The sequence below is a fragment of the Canis lupus genome, chromosome 24, assembly GCF_048164855.1.
Source record: "Canis lupus baileyi chromosome 24, mCanLup2.hap1, whole genome shotgun sequence".
Taxonomy (NCBI): Eukaryota; Metazoa; Chordata; class Mammalia; order Carnivora; family Canidae; genus Canis; species Canis lupus.
This window is the reverse complement of record NC_132861.1, coordinates 50,131,990-50,155,464: the sequence shown is the minus strand read 5'-3', so window position 1 is coordinate 50,155,464 and position 23,475 is coordinate 50,131,990. Positions and strand designations below refer to the sequence as shown.

General features: G+C 46.7%; 1 protein-coding gene and 1 long non-coding RNA gene across 51 annotated transcripts in view; one reads left to right on the top strand and one right to left on the bottom strand.

Annotated features, from left to right (window-relative positions):
• LRRFIP1 (LRR binding FLII interacting protein 1) overlaps positions 1-23,475 on the bottom strand; it is a 138,856-nt gene that overhangs the window by 37,507 nt on the left and 77,874 nt on the right. For 11 of the 50 annotated variants that reach the window (XM_072796857.1, XM_072796860.1, XM_072796859.1 and 8 more), the window contains exons 3-11: positions 18,797-18,814; positions 15,440-15,487; positions 14,111-14,155; positions 13,517-13,567; positions 10,918-10,956; positions 6,997-7,056; positions 4,395-4,457; positions 1,622-1,699; positions 246-290 (exon numbers count right to left, since the gene is read on the bottom strand). The exons of 7 other annotated variants lie outside the window; for them this stretch is intronic. In XM_072796857.1, coding sequence (XP_072652958.1) covers positions 246-290; positions 1,622-1,699; positions 4,395-4,457; positions 6,997-7,056; positions 10,918-10,956; positions 13,517-13,567; positions 14,111-14,155; positions 15,440-15,487; positions 18,797-18,814 — 447 coding nt within the window. The remainder of the gene's footprint in view (positions 1-245; positions 291-1,621; positions 1,700-4,394; positions 4,458-6,996; positions 7,057-10,917; positions 10,957-13,516; positions 13,568-14,110; positions 14,156-15,439; positions 15,488-18,796; positions 18,815-23,475) is intronic. 32 more of the 50 variants (XM_072796836.1, XM_072796842.1, XM_072796852.1 and 29 more) reach the window with 19 other exon arrangements.
• On the top strand, positions 269-9,227 carry LOC140616278 (uncharacterized). Its single transcript, XR_012016828.1, has 2 exons — positions 269-2,337; positions 2,785-9,227. It is a non-coding gene; the product is annotated as an uncharacterized lncRNA (long non-coding RNA).

Sequence of the window (23,475 nt, the reverse complement as noted above, 5' to 3'; positions counted from 1 at the left end):
GGGGTGGGGGGGGTGGCCAAGTCAAGGGACGTTGGCGGGGTTGGGGAGTGGTGTGGAATGGGGTGGAGGGGGCAGGTCAGGGGACTGTGGCAGGGGAGATGGGGATGAGGGCAGGGATGGGGGATGGAAGATGGGGATGGGGGATGGGGCAGAGGGTGGGGGCAGGTCAGGGGATGGAGATGGGGATGAGGGTGGGGGATGGGGGTGAAGGGCAGGTGGGGGGGATGGGCGGGCAGCACACGCACCCGGTAACTCCCAGCAGGCCGGGCAGCGCTGTACAGATAGGAGGGCTGGAGGATGAGAGCAAATGGCAGGTTTTAAAAGCCTTGAAAAAACAGCAACAAATAATAGTGACAAGATAATCACGGTGCTTTTAGTGATCATGACGGCCAAATTATCGCAAAAGGATTAGAAGGGGAAAAAAAAGTCGATGTAGGGCCTGTGCTTTCAGTACATCTGATAGATGCAAATCCAACTTTAAGAGAGTAACCGTCCCCGGAATCTCTGAAATAGGACCATGTTCTAGTCACTTCTTTTCAGGCATTCCTGGAGGGAAGGGCCAGGGAGTGAGACAGAACAGTGATAAGCTGAAAACACCACGGCAGCCACCAAACCCACAAGTCAAAATCCGGGTTAATAGCGCACTCGGGGGTGTTAATACACAAAATTCCACACAGGAAGGGAATGTGGCAGAAATGGTGCTTTCATTTCCCTCAAACGATCCCAGTCACGGTGGTGAGGATCCAAGAGGAGCTGTGGGGCTGGGCCAGCCGGCCAGGGTGGCACCTCCCCAGCCCGGGCAGTCCACACCCGCACCACCCACCGGGCGGAGTCGTTCCCCGGGCGGGCAGGTGCCGGAGCGAAGGGCAGCTCCCGGTGCAGACGGGCCCGGGGACCAGAATGGGATCATGACTCATTCCTAGGCGGAGGCCACGTAAAGGCCACAGCACAGGGCCACCGCCAGTCAGGGCGGGTGCAGGACCGGGGTGAATCACTCAGTGAGGCAGGGACACGACAATACAGGAGATGACAGTTCAACCTCCGCGGTGGGATCTGTACGGGACGGTGACAGCGAGGTCCTCGGGTGAGAACGGGACGTGGGTTCCTAGACCCGGGCGCCTGCCCCCCGCACCGGCCTGGGGAAAACAGGAAACAGAGGGGACGCCGAGCCAAGCGGAGAGCACCATTCTCCCACTTCTCGAAGATGGAGGAGCCCGATTAAGCACAGAAGCCTTCCAAATTGCTTCCTGGACACATTTGCAAGAGAAACATATTTTTAAAGAAACAAATGAAACCCCAAATGGGGAACAATTGCTGGAAAAGGAGGAGAGACCCAGGAGACTAATTCTCCGGACTTGAGCTTTTGGAAACATACACTTAATAGAGCCTCTTTTCCCCTCGATTCCCTCTTCTCTCTATAAGGTCCCAGATTCTTCTGATAATGTTTTAAAACGTTCAGAGGAGTCTCAGCAGCTTAGTCGAGCCAAATACGCCTGCTGAGCTCTGCTGCCCGGATTTCAGACAGGAGAGGTTGAAGTGTCCTCGTACATTTGGGTAGAAAGTGACGTGATGGACACAGAGGGAAAGAGAGGGAGGGAAGGGGGTGACAAGGGGGACAGACCCGGCTTCCAGTCCGGACAGACAGGGGTTTGGGAGCAAGGCCGCCACCGGGAGGCCCGAGGTCGGAGCCGCAGAGTCCCTGTAATCAGAGCGGGCGGGACGGGAGGAGGGCTCAGCCCTTCGTTCCACCTCAAACGTAAATTCACACGCAACTGCCTTTCGGGACAAAATCGGCAAAGGACATGCACTCGCTGGGAGGGGAGAATGCAGGACGATCAGAAGGCAATAAAGACAGGCGAGTTAATCGACAAAACTATGACACGGGACCAAACCCGTCCTGAGCCGACACAGAGGCAAGAATAGGTGTCACTAATTCTCATTGATCCCAAAGACCACGGGGGGGTTTTAAGGTCTTTGTAATTTGAGCTCTAAGTTTTCCAGTTTGGTGGGAAAAATTCAAAACCAAAAAATTGACAGAGATCTCAACCTTTAGTTTATGTAATAAGATATTTCGCCGGACCTGATCTCTGGAGCAGCTTCCCTTAGGTGTGTGTTCAGGGGTCGGAGGGGACGGGACAGATTAGCTGGTGTGCTTCTGAGACCAACAGTCCACACGGTGTTAATGGGGAATACGACTCTATTGACTGTTTCCCCAAACTAAATGTTCTGTCCCAACCAAGAAGAGGAAGCCAGCAGCTGCGGACTACTCTGTCGGTGATGCTCGACTCCTCCAACGAGCCCGGGGTGGGCCCGTGACGATGAAGTGGTTCCATTCAGGTAACCTGATGGCATCTTAGGATATCCCGCCCTCCCTTCAAGGTCCCACGCCCGTGCCTGTTATTCCTCTGTCTTGCATAAGCTTCACCCACAGGACCTGAGGGGCAGGCAGGTGGAATCCGAGGGGGTGGGGGTGGGGGCAGGGAGACTTTCTAATATTTCACACAAATACTGAAACTTGTTCCAGCAGTTGGGAGGACACGGTGTGGAGAAGCCACTTTGTCAACCGCTCTGGGGGACATGGAAGACACTAAGGGCAGGACCCAGGAGGTGGGGGTGGGGGGTGGGGAGAGAGCACCCACAGCCGCTGCTGCCGTGCCCGGGGTACGGGTCAAGCCTGCAAGACTGGAGAGATCTTTAGAAGAGTCTTCAATACTCCACACTACATTAATACTTTGCTGTTTTTATGTTTAAATAACATCAAACAAGCCCATGTGTGTTGTGCAGGTAAACAGATACGGTACCTACGGAGCACGGTAATTACCAGGAAGAATCTGCGGGCCGGTGAGTAAAAGATGACCTCATGCAGAACACGCGTGGGGACGTGTGGCCTCAGGAAGGTTCTGATGGTTCATGTTTCCAATGGATCAGCTCTAATTTTGGCTTTAACGCTCCGAATGTGGGCTATTTCTCTTAAGTGAATTTAAGTGAGTCAGAGACACTTTGGTGAGTGAATCAGATGCCTATCACCACCTTCTACTTTAGAGCAAGTGTCTCAGCTCGCAAAGTGAGGAGGAAGTAAAATTTTCAGAATGACCGTGCTCTTCGCAACGGCAAAATCCCCCACTGATTCCACTAAAATACACACAATGCACAAAAAATTCAAGGTGGTGAAACCCACCACTACGTTGGTGCTTACAGCTGATCTTATATTCAGTCAACATTCACCTGCTGAGGGAGGAAGGGATGGAGGATTTATTCATAGACGAGGCTGGGGGGGCAGCAGTGGGAGTCTGGAGAGTGGGCGAGCAAGCTGAGGGGGGCATGTAGCTGCCAGCCAGGTCTGGAGGCCCCTGCAGCAGGGGTGAAAGGTGGGAGGTGGTGGAGAGGAGAGGGAGAAGGACCAGGAGTTATATTTCTATGGCTCTACCTGCTTAGTTTCTATTTATTTTTTTCCAGTGTATTCTTCACGATTCAGTTCACATCCGTTGATATGATGCTTACTTCTCCCTCTCATCCTATTACTGCTGCACTAGGGCATCTGCTGGGGGGGTCTGTCTTCTAGAAGCAAATGTTTCCCGAGTACATACCTATCTCACCCGTTTATCTTTGTGATCTTCCTACCAGAATTAGCTCCCTGGTGTTTGCTAAGTGAATACGAAACCTGAACAAACAAGTCTTACCTATTATAAGGGCTCTTAAATAATTCAGAAATAACTGTGCCTGTCGAGACCGATGCATGTCCTTGAAGTATGGGAAGGAACCCTGTTGTGTAGACATCTGGATTTGGGTTTGGTTTGATTCCCATTCCTAATCTGTCCTTGAGAAATTGCCACAGGTTTTGCATATACTCTACAGAGTAATTCTTTTTCAGGAACTCTCCAGGAAAAAATTACAAGATTTTATTTTTTTCCCTTTTGATTATTTCTGACTACAAGATATCCACGAGAATATTTTATTTCCTTGTGTCCAGCTGAATGCAAATATGATTCAAGTGCAAGATGGTGGGGTAAGACTGAATTAAATCTATCCTATTAATTACTGCTTAAAAATGGACTTTAGAGGCACTTGGGTAGCTCAGCGGTTGAGAGTCTGCCTTCTGCTCAGGGCGTGACCCCGGGGTCCTGGGATCGAGTCCCGCATCAGGCTCCCTGCACAGAGCCTGCTTCTCCCTCTGCCTGTGTCTCTGCCTCTGTCTCTGTGTCTCTCATGAATATATAAGCAAAACTAATAAAAACGTAAAAACATTAAAAAACTGGACTTTAACATCCATCCAAATGAAAATTCACAAAATGGGTGTTAAAAACAAAAAGAAAGCTGGATTCACACACAAGGCGGCATGCTACAAAACCTGTAGTTCTGAAGACAGGGTGTGAAAGATTTAAATGAGAACCAACCAACGTCTCCTCTCTGGATGATGACAAAGCAGAGAATCTGCCCTCCCCGCTGTAGCTGGAATTCTGAGAACCAGAGAAGACACTGTAAGTGGTGAGTACCTACGTCGTCACTGTCCCCAAAGCACCACCTGCCCCGGGGTCAACAGGCAGATACAAAATCACACAACCAAACCAGGATGAGTTCTCCAGGGATACCAACGTAGCGTGGGCATCGAGACACTCTGCTAGGGGAGAGATGCTCACCAGCTACAGGTTCTACGCTGTAGTCTACGTTTCGGTGATCACGTCTCGGTGATGTCATACGGTTTAACTCTTACTGGTTCTCACAATTTCTCATGGCTGGTATTATTTGTAATTACCTAGTAAATCCCACGATGGGGTGTCTCTCGCCGCCCAGGCTGGACTTCCATACTACAGACTCTCTCAGGTACCTAAGATTACATCCGTTGCAAGATTTCCGAGCTTTCCTCAGCCCAGCACGGGTGGGGGCTGCAGCTCACCTGAAGCTGTGTGGGGTGCCTACAGCCTGAGAGAGCCACCCCCAGGACGCAGCGGCCCGGAGCTGTCTTCAGGGACCCAGAGTCTACTTTCTAGGGAGCAGAGTCGGTGTGGGGAGGCTGTATGTGTGCATGCTACCAACGGAGGCCTCCTGTTGCTCCCCACAGCGGTCAGGGAGTGCTCCCATGGACACTTTAAGTTCCAGCACCAAGGAAAGAGGAGTTTCCAAACCCTCAACCCCTCCCCACAGACAGACTGTGCTGCGGCCACCTATGACATTTCTCCCTCTGTCCCCATCTTTTCTCCAAGTTCACCCCCACGCTGCTCTGGGATCTCCTATAGGACTCGCTCCGCTGCATGTAGGCTATTTGGTTCTTTAATCCCTGTGTTTCCTATTGTTTATGAAGTCAATTTTATATGCAATTTTACATTATGGCGAACAATTTTGTAATCAAGTTCTCTTGCAATTGATTTCTAGAGGCATTACTTAAATCTTTGCTCAAGGCATCAGGCCCATTTTGGCCGTTTTAATGTAAAAATCAAAAGATTAAGATATCAGGGTGTACATATGACACAGAGCTTGGTGCTACCTTGTCCCGTGTCCCTGGCCTGCTGGCAGCTACACATCTGGGGTATTCTAGAGAAGAACGTTAACAATGGGTAGAGGGTGGATTACAGAACTTCTGTAGTAACTTCCAGCTCAACAGGAGGATCCTTTGTGATCGATAATGGTGAAAAGTGGCTAATTAGTCAACACAACCCCAACAAAGCAGTCTGGGGCCAGCAGAGAGTACTGCAGCTCCTGCCCTATAAAGCTGGCACTGAACAGTGTGCAGGAAGGCTGAGCAGGAAATAAGACCGTCCACACCCCATGAGGACAGAGTGGCGTGCCGCTTGCTTCTCTGCCTGGAGTACTGCGTTACCTTAAAGAAAAACATAATCCAAAGGCCGTCCACGTAAAAACCTAAGTAGGAAGATGCAGCCTTTAAATGGGGAGGATTTTTTTTTTTTTCTGTCTGGAATGAGAAAAGTTTGGATGAAATAGAAGTGTATGCCCTCCTTAATAGGACGAGAAGCTAAAAAAAAAAAAAAAACCTCATCAGCCAGGAAAGATGGGACTGGGTTGAAACCTGAATATATAATCCACATGTATGCGTGTGATATCATAATATAATTAAGAAAGTGAAAATATTATTTACGTAACTAGTAAAATTTACCATGAGGAAAAAAATAAAGCAAGTGGAGGAACAGGAAGATTTGAGAGAACAGCAGATCTGCAGTAAGTCCTAAAACTGGATTAGAGTCTCACTTCGTGAAGCCCCCTGTGACCTCCCTGCTAAATCCAAAGCCCTCCCTGCTGCTCCCGGACTCTCCTGCTGTTGGTCCCCTTCTCTCTAATCCCGACCCCAGAACACTACCCTGCTGCCTGCTGCCTCCCACGCCTGCCCCGCGAACCCTCCACCGTTGTTATTCAGGGAAACATGGGTTTTACTATACGTGTCTTTAAAACGACCAGTGACAGGAGAGCCTGGGTGGCTCAGTGGTTAAGGGTCTGCCTCGGGGTCAGGTCATGATCTCAGGTCCTGGGATCGAGTCCTGCATTGGGCTCCCTGCTCAGCGGGGAGTCTGCTTCTCCCTCTCCCACTCCCTGCTGCTTGTGCCCTCTGGCTCTCTCTATCAAACAAATAAATAAAATCTTTTTAAAAAATTAAAAAAATAAAATCACGAGAGATGGGCACAGAGGTTGAGAATGCTGAATGTAAATATACCTGAAACCTGCATGTACCTAAAATACACGTTACGCACATACATCTAGGGCAATGAAATAATGGAAGAGTGATTATTTAAATTCCACATACTTTTAAACTTCAGAGTCTTTTTAATATTGATCTCTTATAGTGGCACTTAGAATGTTAGGAGACTAACATTCCAAGAATGTTTACCGTTGAAAAAATTCGCTTTCATTCTTTCATGGGCTCGAAGGGGCAAACCTCACTATAACACAGGAAAAAAAAACAAACAAGAAGCTACATTCAGCAATATTTTTTTAAAGCTTTGCAGCAGCCGGTTTCAATTCCGTGTCACACGTATCTACTATACTGACCCTGCCCGATCTTCTGCCCAGGGACTGTGATCCATATAAGTCTCCGTCATAACCATTTGTCTGTTTCAACGAAGAAAAGAAGAAAATTGACATCGTTATACAGATGAAGACACAGGCACAGACCAGCAGGGAAGAAGCAGTGGGGTATACAGGCCACGGAGGTCCTAGCTCTGCGGCAGCCTGCATGCCAGGCCGGGGGGCTGGTGGGGGGGACAACTCGGTCTGTGCCCATCTGGCTGTGGTTCCTGGTTCACAGGGCAAGTCCTTGCACGCCCTTCCTGAAGTTGTATCCAGAGGAGTCAGAAACAGCTTCTGTTCAATCCATATAATTCAATGCAAAATGTGCATCACGGAAAAAATGTTTCTCGTGGGCATATATCCTCCACATGGGGGTCTCACTCACCCAGTCTTCCTACTTCATTATTTTTCTAAATGAAATCTGAGGATGCATTTCATGAGTTCCTAGTTTGCCCTCCAGAAAAAAGAATCGGTCTCGTTTGTCTTATAAGGACGTTTCCGCTGATTGAAGACCAGAGCTGTCAAGTGTCAGAGACGTGACCAGCTCTTGAGATTTTAGAAAATGGAAAGCGGTCCACACAACTGGTAAAACTGGAAGGAGATGTCAGGGGGAAATGAGCCGCAGTCCAAATTCCAGATCAATGCTCCACCATGTGACATGAATAAACAAGCTTGCTTAATCCGCTGCCACCTCCACCTCCTCAGCTGTGAAAATGTGCACAGAAATACACGCTTTACAAGGCTGCTGAGGGTTAGATCTGCTCAAAATGAGTATCCCGAGTGCCTGGAACAGTGCCCCCCTGAACCGTGCGCTGCCGGGATGGCTGAGCCTGCAGCTCTGGAAGGTACCCGGCACCCACGGGGAACAGAAGCGTGTCCTTGTTCACAGGGGTGGGCGACGGGAGACTGCTTAGCGTGCATTTTGCAGCTACGACATTAATGAAGAGTAAATATATGAATTTCCAGGTTATAAATTCAGATTCATGAAATCTTGACTGTTTAACTATATATTTAGTTATAACTCAGAAACAAGTCAATTTGAAGTTTCTAAATGAAACACAAGAGTATGTAGAAATCCCTCAACTTTAAATTTGAAAACGCTAGGAGTTAACCTTAAAACACTTCAGAAATAAATTTGATAGTAAAAAACCTTTGGAGATAGGTAGGAATTTTACTTAATCTAACATCCTTTTCTTCCTTAACCAACAAGATTACGTGATGCGGAGATGTGTGTCGTGGACTTACATATTTCAGACCGCAGGCTTATTCCTTTGATAGCTGTTTAGAGACTTGTTCTTGAAAAAAAATCAATATAATAATACAAGGCTAACATTCATCAGTTTTAGATGACTTTTACTTTCTAGTAAGTGAGGAAGTAGAATATATTACATATATAAGCTCTCTGGTTTTCCACTCTTGCTTTATGGACCATGTACTGGCCTATAAATGCTTCCTTTTGGCCACTTGCAGCATAGAGCAGAGCAAATGGTGAAGGATAGCAGAGCACATGCACCCTCATCTGCCACCATTTCTCTTCTAGCCTTGCCCGCCATGCAGGGAAAACTACCTTCAAAGGCTCTGTTGTAACGGAACTCTGTCATAGGGAATATATTCCTAGAACGAATTCTCAAATCTATAGGATCTCACTGACATTCCTATAGGGAAAAGTACTTTGACCTCTTGAAGAACACCACTAACCTTTTCCTCTTGGATAGTTTTTTTATATGTGTTGGAGTTGGGTGGGTGGAGCTGTTTTTATGTAGCATAACAGGGTAAGGAGTTGAAAATTAACACATTAGGATAAAAAGTCCGTATCAACTTCATCTTCAGTCAAGTCTCTGATGTTCAACTTTCTCTGCTGTAGAGAAAGTTTTTTCAACACCCCTTACTGTGCAGACCACCTGCATCATGATCACCTGCTGTGCTTCTTAGGACCCTGGGCCCCTGACCTGGGCAACCAGAACACCCAGAGCTGGGGTCAGGGGATGTGCATTTTAATGCGCTTCCTAGTTGGGGTGCCTGGGTGGCTCAGTCGGTTAAGTGTCTGCCTTCAGCTCAGGTCATGATCCTGGGGTTCTGGGATCGAGCCCCATGTCCGGTTCCCCCCCTCAGCAGGGAGTCTGCTTCTCTCTCTCCCACTGCCTGCTGCTCCCCCTGCTTGTGCACCTTCTCTGTCAAATAAATAAATAAAATCTTAAAAAAAAAAAAAAAAAGCTTCTGAGGTGAATCCTACACACACAGTAACACCGAGGAGTGCTGCTACGAGAGAACAAAATACAGGAGACATTCACAAATTAGCATTTTCTAGAACAGTGTAGGTAAGATACCAGAATAAATGCCCTACCCGGGCCACTTATTCCAGTGGTACGTTGTGATTAGTCAGAATGCTACCAACCACCGTGCCGTGCTGGGCAGCATTGGTGCTGCGCTTCACACCGAGCATGCAAGCAAACGTCAACCACTACATCCTTTTTGATTAATGATGTTAGATCGTTTTTATACTGTCAAAAGATCACATCCAAGGGCATGAGATATGGGAAGCAAAATAAGAAAGGCAAAATCAAAACTCTGATGTGCAATATTTGAGGCACTCAACTTAGTTTTAAAACAGAATGAAAACCAAACATTAACAACAAAATCCAGAATACTTCTGACTATTGCTAACATACATATTCATTCATTCCACCAGGGACTGGCCCTTAAGTACAGTTTACTTTGAATTTAAAATAAGAAGGCTCAAAATCTGGAAATATGCTGCTCATACATTTCATTATACTCAGAGAACGGAAGAGAAGCTGGAATTAGAGTGTCACTGTGAAGTGCTGTGGGAGCTTCTGTGAAGAGCATTCCTGAGTCTAGTTATGTGCTTCCCTGCTTCCTGTTCTCCTGGGCAGATCTATTCCTTGCCAGTGGCTGAGGCCAAGACTGGGCTGGAATGCCAGGTTCCTCCTGGGCCACTGGCTCCTGTCCCTAAAGTAGGGAACTGCAGTCCTACCGGGAGGTTCTGGGGTCCAGTGTGCCTTGCAGATGTGTGGCACTACTCATTAGTAGTATATGGCACTACCCTGAAAGGTGAAAACTACATCTTAAAAAAAGAAAGTTGCTACATAATTTTGAAAGGTAGTGGAATGAATGAAGCATAAAATGCTTTTAGAAAAAGCCCTAAAAAATGAAGTAGTGCATAATCTGCAATAATCATTTCAGTACAGAAGCACTATATTGCTAATTTCTGGTGAGATTAAATTTCTCTCCTTTTTGGTGCCATTTAAACGCACAGGTTTTCAGAATGCAAAATGGGCGGATAAACTGATGTAAGATGAGCAATTCCAAATTGAAATCTAAAGATTTTGTTTTTGTTACTGGAACCGAGGACTTTCCAAAACAGCACTTGTTGGTAAAAAGAGCCAGATCGCATATTTAATTTGAACGGATGCAGATGAAAAAATAATGGATTTTTCCTCAGTGAAGATAACTTTAACCTTAATCTTTGAAAGGAAATGTAGAGGCTTTGGGAATTCTTGATTTGATTTGAGTTCCTTGAAAGCAAGACACTCTAGTCCCGTCTTGGTATTCACAGCTGTTAACACAGCGTGTGGCAAACAGCTGGTGCTCAAAGACCACGCGGTAAGCAAGTGTTCAAGCACGGAGCCTGAGCCTGAGGATCAGAGACACGCCCACAGGGCTCTGCAAGAAGAGCACTCGGTCTGGTAGGTACACCTGCCTCCAACACCCCCGGTGGGGGTACCCAGGGTGTCTGGTGGACAGCATGTGTGTCTTTTTGGAGAAGGATGTACTTGGCTTTTTGTACAAACACACCCATGAGATTAGTAGAAACACCATAGGTTATTTCCCATCACACAGCACTATTAGGATCACGCCTCAACATCTATCCAACCATCTCACCCAGGCGTAAGGACCCCCATACTCCGAGTCAGGCTGCAACTGTCAGCATGAGGGTGGAAGAGGAAAAGAACAGAAAACAGAGTTGCCAAAATCAGTTAGAAAGCTAACCCAAACATCAGAAAACACAAAGCAAAAGCCAGGCAATCTTGAAATCTTGACAAAATTACATTTTTCATGACTTCCAGGATCTTATGTATTTACAAAAGGAATCACATTAGAATGACAGCCATCATAAAATCCAACAGCATTAAATATAAAACTTGTAGGGCAAATGTTGCTATAATTCACGAAATCTGAAGCTGTTTGAAGCAATCTTACTTCCTCCTCTGTAAGATACATTCTATTTCAGTTAGGCAAAAGGTGAACACATGCATCAGCATCAAGTTTTAAACAAGAAAAATTAAAATCTTACGATATTCAAAATCTAAGTTTACTGAGAACGATGCCCATGCAAACAACTAGGAAAGTAAAAATTCCCATTTTTCAGGGTTACCATCACTGCCAGTTGAATGAAGAAGGCCTGTATCTTGAAAACATCAAAAAATAAAAGATATTATCTTTGAACTTTGCAAACAAAAGATTTCGGAATATGAAGATACATAAAAGCAGCACACACTGACCCTGCACAGGGAGGAGGTGAGATGAGGTTCCTCCCGGTAGGGCAGCTGGCCCACTGATCAACAGAGGCCAGAGCTTCCAGGCCCCCACAGGCTTCCAGGCCCCACAGGGACTGATGTGTCGCTTCCTAACTGCTCAGGGATGGCCAGAACCTGTCAAAGTCATGAGGTCTGACGCTTACTTTCAGGATCCAAGTTCTCAGGGTCTATGGTTTTTTGAAGTGTTACCTCTTTATGCCAAGTATATCATGGGAAAGAGTAGTGTGGGAAACCACCTGGCTAAACACGGAAATCCTGTCCACTGTTGATTTTCCATGTTCTTAATGACCAGATTGCTGGGCCTCTTCTATAAAATTTTATACCTTAAAGCATGCTTGAAATCTTGGCAAAGAATGGTGTTTAGCAAAGAAATTTAACTCAGGTCTGGTTAAAATCATTGAAAATGAAATGAATACTATAAACAATAATTTTAATAGTTTTAAACTCTTTGGAGTCAGGAATCTTTCTGAGAATCTTAAGAAAGGGACAAATCCTTTTCCCAGAAAAATGCAAGTACACACAAAATCTTGAATGTAATTTCAGGAGGACCACAGATCTAAAAATGATCCTTATGATCAATTTGGATTCTGTGTCCAATTTCTCTGCTGTTCTCTCTTGACTCTATATTCATCAGATTTTGTTCTGACCACTTTTTCCACCAAAAGTTTCCTTGTCAAGGTCACCGACGTCCTCCATGACGCTAAGGCCAGTGGTCGGCCCTTAGTACTAGGCTCACTTGACCCCTCCCCTCCTCCTGGAAACATGATCTTCTTCTCTTGGTTTCAAGGACTCAGCCTTCTCCTGGGCCCGCTCAACAGCGGCCATTTCTGTGTCTCTGCCACTGATTCTGCAAACTGAGTTTTGCATTTATAATGTTATGGTTACATAAATGTTACTTCCTCTAGCTTGAGTCTTGTCTGAGACCAGATCTATGAGGAAGTTAAGCCGTACGGCTAAGGGGAAAGTTTCAGAGAGCAAGGAAGCTCTTCGACTGACTTCACATTTGAACTGTTACTTTCTGGCAAAATCACTATGGATCTGCTTTTGGCACTGCCAAGACAATGAAGGTGATTGCTCGACAGGACAACATTACCTTTACCTTTACTGCTGTGAACAGTCACATGAAATGCACGTTCACTGCGCGTGTAAGAAGTCTAGGTTTAATTGTCTAATTTTAATTGTCATAGTGATCAAAAACAAGCCTTCTGCTCTACACAGTTCTTAAGTAAGATGGAGTGGCTGCATTGAGGCCTACTTCCTACCGGCAGTGAAAGCAACTGTCACCCCGAGGTACAGAAAACCGACATGCTCAAGGTAATTTACTGCAAAACACAGTTGCTCTACTTCACTTCCCAAGGCATGCAATGTCTCCAAGTCTAATTATGAAGATTTTGGGAATGTTCAAGGAAAAATATGTATTCATCTTTATCAACCATCAAGCTGTCAGTGATGAAGAGATTTCATCACAGCCAACCAAAGGAAAAACTCCTGAGGGTGAGCAGACCTGGGTCTCAAGGATCCAACCTGCTCCGATTTTCCACCAGGCAGCCTACGGCAGCTTTCAGGGAGCTATGCAAAAACAGCACTGAGTAATAGTTATTTTACCTGAGATGCAAATTTGCTTGGGAGCATGTAGGCACATAGACACCCGCCCCACCATCACACCAGCACTGCCAAGACAACTTAATCAAGGCGTGGCGGTATTGTGATGTGGAGCAGTATTAAAACATCATGACTTCCACTCTCAGGAGAAAGACACGATAGAGCTGTCTGTCTCTACAACATCCCACTACTGATTAGATTTCAAATAAGTAGTTTCTTGATTTTAGTATCTGGCAACAAGACTATGGGGTAATGAACAGGAAATCCGAACGCAGGGACATAGCAGCAAAGATGGCCAACACCAACCATACCATGCAAACCCAATAATTCTGGTTACTGACCCTCAGACTTCCACGACTACCCACTGACATGCGCTCATCTTCGTCAGAAGCCTAGTAAAAGAAAGGATGAAAACAACCATGAAGCGTAATATAAAGAAACCTGTGTCCAGCTTCCAGAGGGACGCGGTCGATCCAACACCACAGCAGTGGGGCAGATGAGGCGCCTCTGGACATCTAGTGGAGCTGAGCCCACGTCTTCTCCAGATGAGCCTTCGCTCATGCACCTCTGTATACAGAGGGCTATGTCTGGATGATACTGCTTTAAGTTAATTTAATCAAAGCAGTCTTATTTACTTCGCTGATAACCTACAGACACACGGCCTCAATGCATATCACTCTGCAAATTATTCATGGGTAATGGAGAGCAAAAGAACATTCAAACTGTCATGCATATAGTAATATACAGAAATTTCCCATTCTCCCCTCACAAAGTTAGATCAAAATGCTAAAACTCCAGTCCATAATCTTTGTTTAGGTAATAACATCAGTAGTGCTGAGTTCCTTTCATAAGGATCACTAAGATGCATCTGATTTATGTATTTCAGCCACTAGAACTACAATTTAGACTTCAATCAAAGTGAACACAGTACTAACCGATGTGTTTCTTCTGGATCTACGCGAATAGCGCTCACTGTCTTCCTACCAAAGCAATGGAAGAAAAAGTATTAAAGGTCAGATACAGACATAACAGAAGCCTCAGTCTGGTTGTGACACAATATGGTATTTCTGATATAAATGTCAGATAAATATTTTCTTTGCTGCCATTTAAAACGCTTCCATTAAACCACCGAGGAGGAATGTTTTCTTTGAGAGCGAGGGGGCGGGACGTAAGCACACAAGTAATTGGCACATTTTACTTTGGCTTCAGAAGTGTGTGAAGTGGGTGCCAGGGGAGAGGCTGGGCCCTAGTTTGTCCTGAACCTCTACAATGTGGCCCATTTCAACCAATCTACATTCCCTTTCCTTTGGCAATCAGAAGATAAATCATTTCCATAAAAGATTCCATAAGGATGTCACCCAAGCTACTCTGTTTTGTGCATTCTGAGACACACGCAGTTTCTGACATTTGGACAGCTCTGAAGTTGGGGTATATCTTACAATCAAAGTTGTCCACATTATAATGAGCATTTTTTTTTCTTTCTCAGTGGTATAGAAAGCAATGATGCATCTTTTAACTGGGTCTTAAGATTTGATAAAAATACATCTGCCATATACGCCTAAAATGATGGTTTACACATGATAAAGGTTGAAGTTAATAATTTCTTTCAATAGAGGAAGTGTGTACTGTTTATATGTCAAGAACTATTGTCTTCCACATTCTACATGGCTGTCTAAGATGTTAGGAGGTGATTTTACATTTCCTCAGATTATTTATGCACAAGGGACACCGAATATGACATTTCCACCCTGGCCAGGTTCTCAGTTGCTTAGAGTATGCGATGATATCCGAGAGGCTGGTAAGGTGTCCAGGACAGGAGGAGGTGTGAGGAACTCATGTGGACGAAGCAACCAGAGAAGGAGTGGGTCCACATTCTCTTGGGCCAGTGGACGGCAAGGGGAATGCTCCCCCTTCTAGAGCCTCACTCCTGGGGCACCATCTCCTCCTATGTGTGCCTCGTGGAAAGCCCCTTGCCCGAGGAGACAGGGAGGTGGGCGGTGGCACTGGAGACCACAAGCCACTAGCCTGCAGACCCCAGGAGACAGCAGCTGCCCAACAGACCAGACAGAAATGCCTGGCCACGGCCGTCTCTAACCCGGCTTCCTACGGATGTAAACCATCAGGCCGGATGCAGTAGTTAGTCCCTGGAAGAAAATCTCTCAGTATTAAATTACGGTACAATAGGAATCTACCAATAGAATTAAACTGCGTAAGAATCAAATTATAAACCGTTTACGTTTCTTAAAATTGTATCCAAGGCCTACCATCCACTGCTCGATGTCACCCCATTTTGTGTCCAGCCCATAGTATTTCTATAGACAGAAGGGAAAGAAAATTAGGAAAGACGTGAAAACGGTAACCACGCAAGAAACTGTTCTGACATGCATGTGCAAACTGCTGCCCAAGCCACACGGGGAGGGGAACATGCCGAGGCAGAGCAGTGCACACCACGTTCCCTCCCTCGGGGCTCTGCGGGGGGAGCGCCGGGCAGTGCGGGGGGCCTGTGCGGAGGGACCTCCTCACCCCCCCACCCCCACCCCCGCCCGGCAGGCCAGGAGGGCAGGGGTGAAGCACTGCGGAGCAGGTGGGAGCTCAAGCTCGGCCCCACAGCCCTTGCGGGAGGCTGTTCGGGTCTGCAGAGCGAAGGTACTTGAAGGTACTCGTGCCCGTGCCACTACAGCGCGGAGAGAGCCCCGAGGACGGGGGAGAGGGTGGTCATGACCCTAGGTCTCTAGCACACTCGCTCCAGCTATCTGATGTCTACGCTAAATTTAGGCCTGTGAGAACTGACGTTCTTTGGATGTCTTTATAGCATGTCACGGACGGAGAGATGACTGAGTGGCGAACAAGAGGGCCTGGGACGGAAAAAAAAAAATTTTGGTAGCAGGTTGCATTTGGCATTTTCTTTAGCAAATGCCTCCAGGTTTTCACCTCGCTTGTCTAAGCCCCCGGGGGGGCCAAGTTAAAATGAGAAAAGCAGCTTCAGAATGGCTACTGCCGTCACTAAATATAGTAATTCCAAAGATAGGCTGGGGGAGCCCAAGTACAGTCTCAAATAATGAGGCTTTGCTTTTCTCCTCACTTTCCCCTCAATTCCAATAGGAAAGGCAAGAAATAACCAACCAGACCTCCATATCCTCTGACATAGATGTGATTGTCCTCTTTATACATTAAAATTTTATCATCAGAAAAAAATAGAGGCTAGAGTCCAAGACAAGTTTTGAAATTGTTTTCTAATTGCCAAAACACGCTGCTATGCTTGGCTCAGCTTCAGCGTCCCTTGAAGGGTGGCCAGATTCTAAACAGACGGCTCCCCGACGCTCTTGCCCCTCTTCTCTTAGAGATGGTGCTAAGTAGGGAGGTGGAAGAGGCAAAAACCGGGGGGAGAATTTAACCGTGCTTCCAAATTTCAACCGATACAGAAATGTAATACATCAAAACTACATGAGTCAAGTCTTTTTCTGTAAGTCACTTTCCTTTTTTTTTTGGATGCTTTAACTCCAATTTAAGTGAAAGGCAACAGCTTAAAGCCATTTTGCATTCAATTAACGTAGGCCCCGCTCTCACAGACAAAATCCAGGGTTCTCTATGTTTTACATGTGGCACCATCAACCCTCTTCAGCTCACGGCTTAATTACAAAGGTAGAAGGAAGGTTTTTTTTTTTTTTTTTCTTTTTAAAGGGAGTTTATATAAATTCACAAGAATTATCCAAATTCCAAAAGAAATCTGTATGATTTTCCTATTTTCCTTTTTCCCCCCCTTTTCACCAATTCTATACCGGTATCAAACACTGCACACCATCTATTGCTGTTTTTGTGATAAAGGTCAGGAACCAGCATTGAAGATCTTCGTCTCGTTCATGGTGACCTGCTATGTAACTGCTATGCCTCTAGCTGCATTTCTGGGACATTCCAGGGAGGAGACCCCCCCCCCCCCGCCGCCCCAGGAAAATAAGAGTAACTGACCGGCAGTCCTGAGGGTCGTTAGCGGGCCAGCACAGCAAAGTGCGGAAAGCGTACAGAGTTTCAAACGTAAACCACTATGGTTAGCCGGTGAGTCATGCAGAGGAAGCAAGGGCCAGACTTAACAATACAAAAGGTGCTTGGCTTTCAGAAATAGCTTTGATTCAGTAAAAGAGAAGCCATCACAAGGTACGGCCGTGTGAGCTGACGAGAGGCCTTTACTGCCTCCCCTTCCTTTCCTCAGGTCTTAATAAGCAAAGCCTTGCCTTGGCCTATCTTTATCATAAAAATGTGTATCTGCTTTTCCGACCTCCTTTCTGGTTTGACTTTGCATATACGTTAACATTCTTTCAAAGGCCTAACACTGCAACCCCGGTGAGTGACTAAACAGAAAATAATTGTGATCCGGAAACTAGAGAGGAATGAACCAAAGTGTTCATTAGTGGGCGTGTGTGTGTGTGTGTGTGTGTGTTCACAGTTTGTTACAGGGAGGGTCCCCCAGCCTTGCCAGCTTTGTCTCTTATGTGTTAAATTCTTCCTGGGACTCTTAAATATGTGTGGATTGAGCTTCAACATGAATTCCAGTATCAGACCCTACAAAGACTGCTAAAGTGCAAATAGGTTCTGGCATCTGCTTATCTGATTTCTTCACACTCTTCTAGGCAGTGGTTATGCGGCGTGGGGGTGGGGGGCAGGAAGCAAAGGCAATCTGGAATTGTGGTATTGTAGCTGGTATGGTAGCGAGTAAAGTAAGCCACGGCCAGAATTTTTAATTTACCGGCCATGTGTTTAAAAGGATCTGCTTATTAGAACCTCTGAAATGGTCATCTTATTTTAACTTCCTTCGTTGCTCTAAAAGGAAAATAGTTTTTCTCTATAAACAAAAGAGATTTATAAAAAGCCACTATGATAAGATGTCAGGAGTAATGAGCCAGATTCAGGTTTGGGAAAGACTCACTGTAACACACACTATAAACTCTCAGGGAACCAATCACTCTCTTCGTCATCATGACCGAATCAGGAGTCGCTGATCCGGTCGTGTCCAACCTCACCCTGTGTGCCCAATAGTGTATTTACTTCTAAATCTCAGCTGCTCCTAAGTGGCCTAGGAAAGAGACATGCACATTACCACCCTGCACGTTTAAGGATGGAAGGCAGGTTTATTTTAAGCTCTTGGATGTTACTATCATATCATTTTCTTTTTTAATCAGATTTTTAAATCAGTATATATAATAATCTCTCAACGGATGATAATCTGCATTGAGATTTTAAATTTTTTCTAATAAAATCATACGGAAGGATAATCTTTCTCTTTAAATCTCTGATTACAAAAGTCTCCCCAATTCTGAAACGTGATTTTATTTTGTCTTAGAATTTTTTTTTTTCCTCAAAGAAACAATATTCTAATTCCTTGAGAAAAGCAGCAACGAGGAAAGCATTCTGTGTACAGACATGCGTCTGATGGTTGCTTTTTGTGGAGGTGGAAGTAGGAACTTCGGTACTCTTGATCAAACCAATTTGTAAACAAAGCAGTAAAAGAAGCAGTAAAAACTTTTATGCATTTTCAATGAAAGGCATTATTTCTGAAAGGTGACCAGGCCCTTGGCAAGGAAAAAACTAGTGCATGCAAATTAGAAAACAAAGAATAAGGAGCCTACCTTTTGAACCTGATAGATCTAGAGAAGGGCAAAAGAAATAGGAAAAGAAATATGAAATCCAAATTACAGAAGTAGATACATTAGAAAGAAAAGTTCTCTAAGTCTCTGGAAACGTGCATAAAAACCATACTGGAAAAAAAACGACAATAACACCGAATACTGGTAAAACAGGAGTTGAAAGATGTTTGGAGTCTCATTCGAAGAATCATTAATTTCCTAATTCATTTTACATTCTATTTGAGATACGGTGGGGAAACCCGGCATGCACACATGGGTCCCTGCAAGAATCCTGGTAGGGCCCCAACGCTCAAGTCTCCGTGGCCCATTACCCAGTACTGGGGAAAAGCACTTGCTCTTCAATTTGAAATTTCTTTGCACAGTGATAAAAGTTCAACTAGAGTACAGAAACTGAATTGGAAAATCCATGGGTCAAATTCACAAATGGGGAAGAAAGAGGCTTTCCTGTTCTGATGCGTGCAGGTACAAATGGAATGCCAGGAAAATGAGAGCCTAGGAAAAAGCCATCATCAACGGAATACCTTTGAAATGTCATTTTTTTAAAAGCTGAATCCCTTATTGGCATATTCATTTGCTTCAGATAGTCCTTCTAACTGTATAGTAATCCCTAGGTAAGGCTGAAATATTCATTCATTCATTCATTCATAGAACAAAACATTTGCTGAGTCAGGCTTTATTCAAGCACTGCCAACGCCTGGCGTTTCTGGGTGTACATGGGTGAGCACAGGTGAACGTAACCAACATTGTGACCATCTTACACGTAGCACTCTCCACGAAAATGCTTATCAGTAAGTGGCAATGAAAGAGATGCGTCCAAATCATCGTACCAGCTGGTCGTCTATCACCATTTTGCTCCTATTGGTGGAGGTCCCCATGTGAGGTAAAAGGTTTGCTAGGAGTTCCCAAAGAATATCTACGGGTTCTTCTTCCCTAATGAATCCATTCAAAAGGAGCTCATGATCCTTTTAAAAAGTCCCACAGCACAGTGAACATAGGTCACAGTCGATTTGCTCACCATCTATGCAAAGAACAACCCTCCCGCTTCGGGCCTGGCCTGGGAGATCTGGGTAAACCCACAGCCAGCTCACAGGCTCCGTGTCCTCAGGGTCTGTGGTCCCACTCTCTCGGCCCCCCGGGGACAGTCACCCTCCTCCTCTAGGGATTCACGGGCTCTGTGCACCTTCAGCAGATCTGAGCTCCCTCTCAAGGAAACCCTTGGCCCTGCTGAGAAACACCTGTGTCGAGGAGGATGGCTCGCCACCAGATGGAAACAGGGATCACGTCTCTCAGGGTTTTACAGCAGAGTGTCAACCCTATGAGTTAAACACTGGCCTTCCAAAGCATATTCATTTCCACTTAATCAACAACTTAAAATGCCAGTTGCCCCGGGCTATCAGATCGTATAACCTCAGGTTGTGTTAGTTAGTTCTAATAATAGGCAGGCCCAGAGATGTGATATGCAAAGGGCGGGCTGGGAGAAGTGTTGTCTGTACACCTTCCCAAATCCTTAGACCCGCTAACTTGTCTCACTTTTCCCCCTAGAGGTACAAACGCTCACGTGTGCCCATGCACACACACGTGTATGGTCCCCACCCCCAGATGCTGGCTCACATCGGGAAAGAGCCAGATGAGCAGCTACTGCTCCTGCTGTTCTTTGTAACGTTCTTGCTAACAAAGTTGCCTCTTCTGTGTTCATTATACTGTGCTTCCAAGTCAGCACCAACGAAAAGCCTGCTTTTCCTGCTTCTACTTGTAAAATGTGCATCTTGGCTTTTCAACCCTTTGCTGTGGGACAACGTGGATGCCGTGGACTCTATCCTCTGTTTTTGTTGTTAATCGTATATTTGATTTTGAGGTAGAGGGCACACTAGCAGGACCACAGCTTTGCAGGGGTCACATCTACACGGGAATCTTGGCTCGGCCATCCCCTTAGCTGCGGGGGGTGGGGGGTAACTGTCCACTTTCCTCATGTAAGTAAAGCTCGGGCTGTCAGGGACAGTAACCAGGCGTCCTGCTGCCCCCGACCAGGGGCTCTACTCTAGGACGTCCCTGAGGGTCCCCTCTGCCCTGCCCCAGAGCTCTCGGACCAGCAATAAAATATATATCTTTTAATTTAAACCTTTCAAAAACTTTTTTTTTGAAGAAGCAAACTTTGAACAGCAATGCTCTCAGATTTCAAAGACCCTAAATTTCTGATAGCAAAATTGTCATTTGGGTGGGTCAGTACTGCTGCTGAGCCAACCAGATTGGTATAAACGGTAGGACAGATCGGGGGGGGCTCCCTCCATGCTTCACCCCTTCCTTGACCCGGCTGTTACTGTGTCCTGCCCTCCCCACGTGCTACTCCTTCACTCGGCGCCCCAACTGGCTGTGTGGACCAGGGTTAGTTTCCCTGCTTCCTCCCTGACACATGGAAGCTGTCACAGTACACTGGTAATTCACACCATGGGGGCCGGTCATGGGCATGTGACTGACCCCAAATACGAGTCTGAGTTCAGCAGAGAAGGACTCTAGAGGTGTCTTCACTGACTCACTGCTTGTCTGTGAGATCACCCAGGAAACAGAGTGAGATCACACAGGGAGGAGGGTGAGTATGGGAAATGATGTCTGTGAGATCACACAGGGAAGAGGGTGACATCACACAGGGAAGAGGGTGGGAACAGGTGCACAGTCTGTGAGGTCACACAGGGAGGAGGGTGCAATCACACAGGGAGGGGTGTGAGGTCACACAGGGAGGTGCATGAGGTCACACAGGGAGGAGGGTGAGGTCACATACCCGTGTGACCAAGAAGGCCAACTGTGGTGTTTATGAGCAAATCCCCGGTTTTAATTGGCTTTTCTCTGCAAAGCTGAGCTCCTCAGCTGGCACCACACACCAGGGATGGGCCCTGCTAGCGCACAGGCCCCGGTTCCCACTCCTGCGGTGGACTGAGTGCCCTGTGGGGGCCCCCCTGCCTTGGGCGCCCTGCGAGGATTCCCCCCAAGCCCCACGAGGCTGCCATGAGGAGCAGCAGAAGCCCACAGGAGGCCCCCACTGCTTCGCTTCTACACCAGGCCCCTCAGATGTTCTGGGGCTCAATTCTTCACTTTTATTTTCTAAAATCAAGAACTTTTGCTAAAGGACTCTGTGGACGATAAGCCGCTTATGTTTTCATGCACATAATCAAATGGGTTCTACCCATAATTAAGGACGGGACGCAGTTAATCTAAATATATAATCCGGAAGACACATGTGTAGGTGCATAGGGCATGATCCAGTCTCGCCTTGGTCTTGCAGAAATGTCACATGGTGTTCTCGGTGGGCGGAAGTGCCTCTCACATTTGAGGACATAGATAAAAATAAGATTACTAACAGCATCCTGAGCATCCACGCCCCACGCAGGGACCCAGGGGTCGCCGGCCTCCCTCCCCAGGGGCTCCCCGTCAGCTCCTGCCTACAGCGGGGCTCACAGGCCGCCAGGGACCCCAATGCTGCTGGGATTCCGTCAACTGTGGCAAAACCCAGCAGAGCGAGGTCATGTGTCGGGAGCTCTTCCTACAGGTCTTTTACGACCTTCATATGAAGGGACCAAGGCCCTGCTGGAGTACCAGGGGAGCCCCGAGGGGGCGGCGGCCGTCCAAAGGGGGACGGGGGTGGGTGGGGTGAGGGACAGCCATGTCCCGGACATGGCCGGCTTGCACATCATCTAATGAATGAACAGAGATATTCTCCAGGGAAACAGATACCAGGCAGTTTAAGAAAAAGCATCTGAAAAAGGAAAAATACCTATTTTTAAAAACCAGTCCAGGCTAAAAGAACTTTTCCATTGGGTGGCCCCTGATTCCTATTAATAACAGCGTCTGAGTGTGTGGAAGCTGCCTGGCATCGGGGTGGCTCCTAAAGCCCGGGTGACACAGTCCCAGGTACGAGACAGAGTCTACCAGTGACGACACCTACATGTGTCCTCTACCTCCCGCTCAGGTGCTTCTCTCCCGAGATGCTCTGAAAATGCCTGTCTGGGCGGCTGCAGCCACCGCCCCCAGCGCTGATGGATGGGCATCCATCAGGTCCCCATCCTGAGTGGCCCCTGACCTGACCTTTAACTGAGGTCACGGGAGGGGGCGCTTCACCGTGCTCACCAGTCAACAGGTGAGTCCAGATCTCCCCCGTGAAAAGTCCACAGGGCCTATTTCTAGCTTTCAGACAATGAATGCTGAGTCTTGGGGGAAGGCACTGGGGAAGATGCCGAACCCGTGCTTCGCATGAATCAAAAGGAAAAACAGTACCGCAAATCAAAGTATAAGTTATTCCTACAGGCAGAAGGTCTTAAAGACTAGAACTTCTGGGCAGCCCGGGTGGCCCAACGGTTTAGCACCGCCTTCAGCCCAGGCCGTGACCCTGGGGACCCTAGATGGAGTCCCACGTCGGGCCCCCTGCAGGGGAGCTTCTCCCTTTGCCTGTGTCTCTGCCTCTCTCTCTCTCGGTTTCTCATGAATAAATAAATAAAATCTTTAAGAAAAAAAACAGGAGTGGAACTTCTGTACGACCAACTGTATCTGTATTTCTAAGGGGCAGGGGGAGGGTGGACTACCTTCAGTCACCCGTCCGTCCTCACCGCGTTGTAAACACAGGATGAGTCACGGGCCTACCGCACCCCTGCTTGCTCATCCGCCCGGGTCAC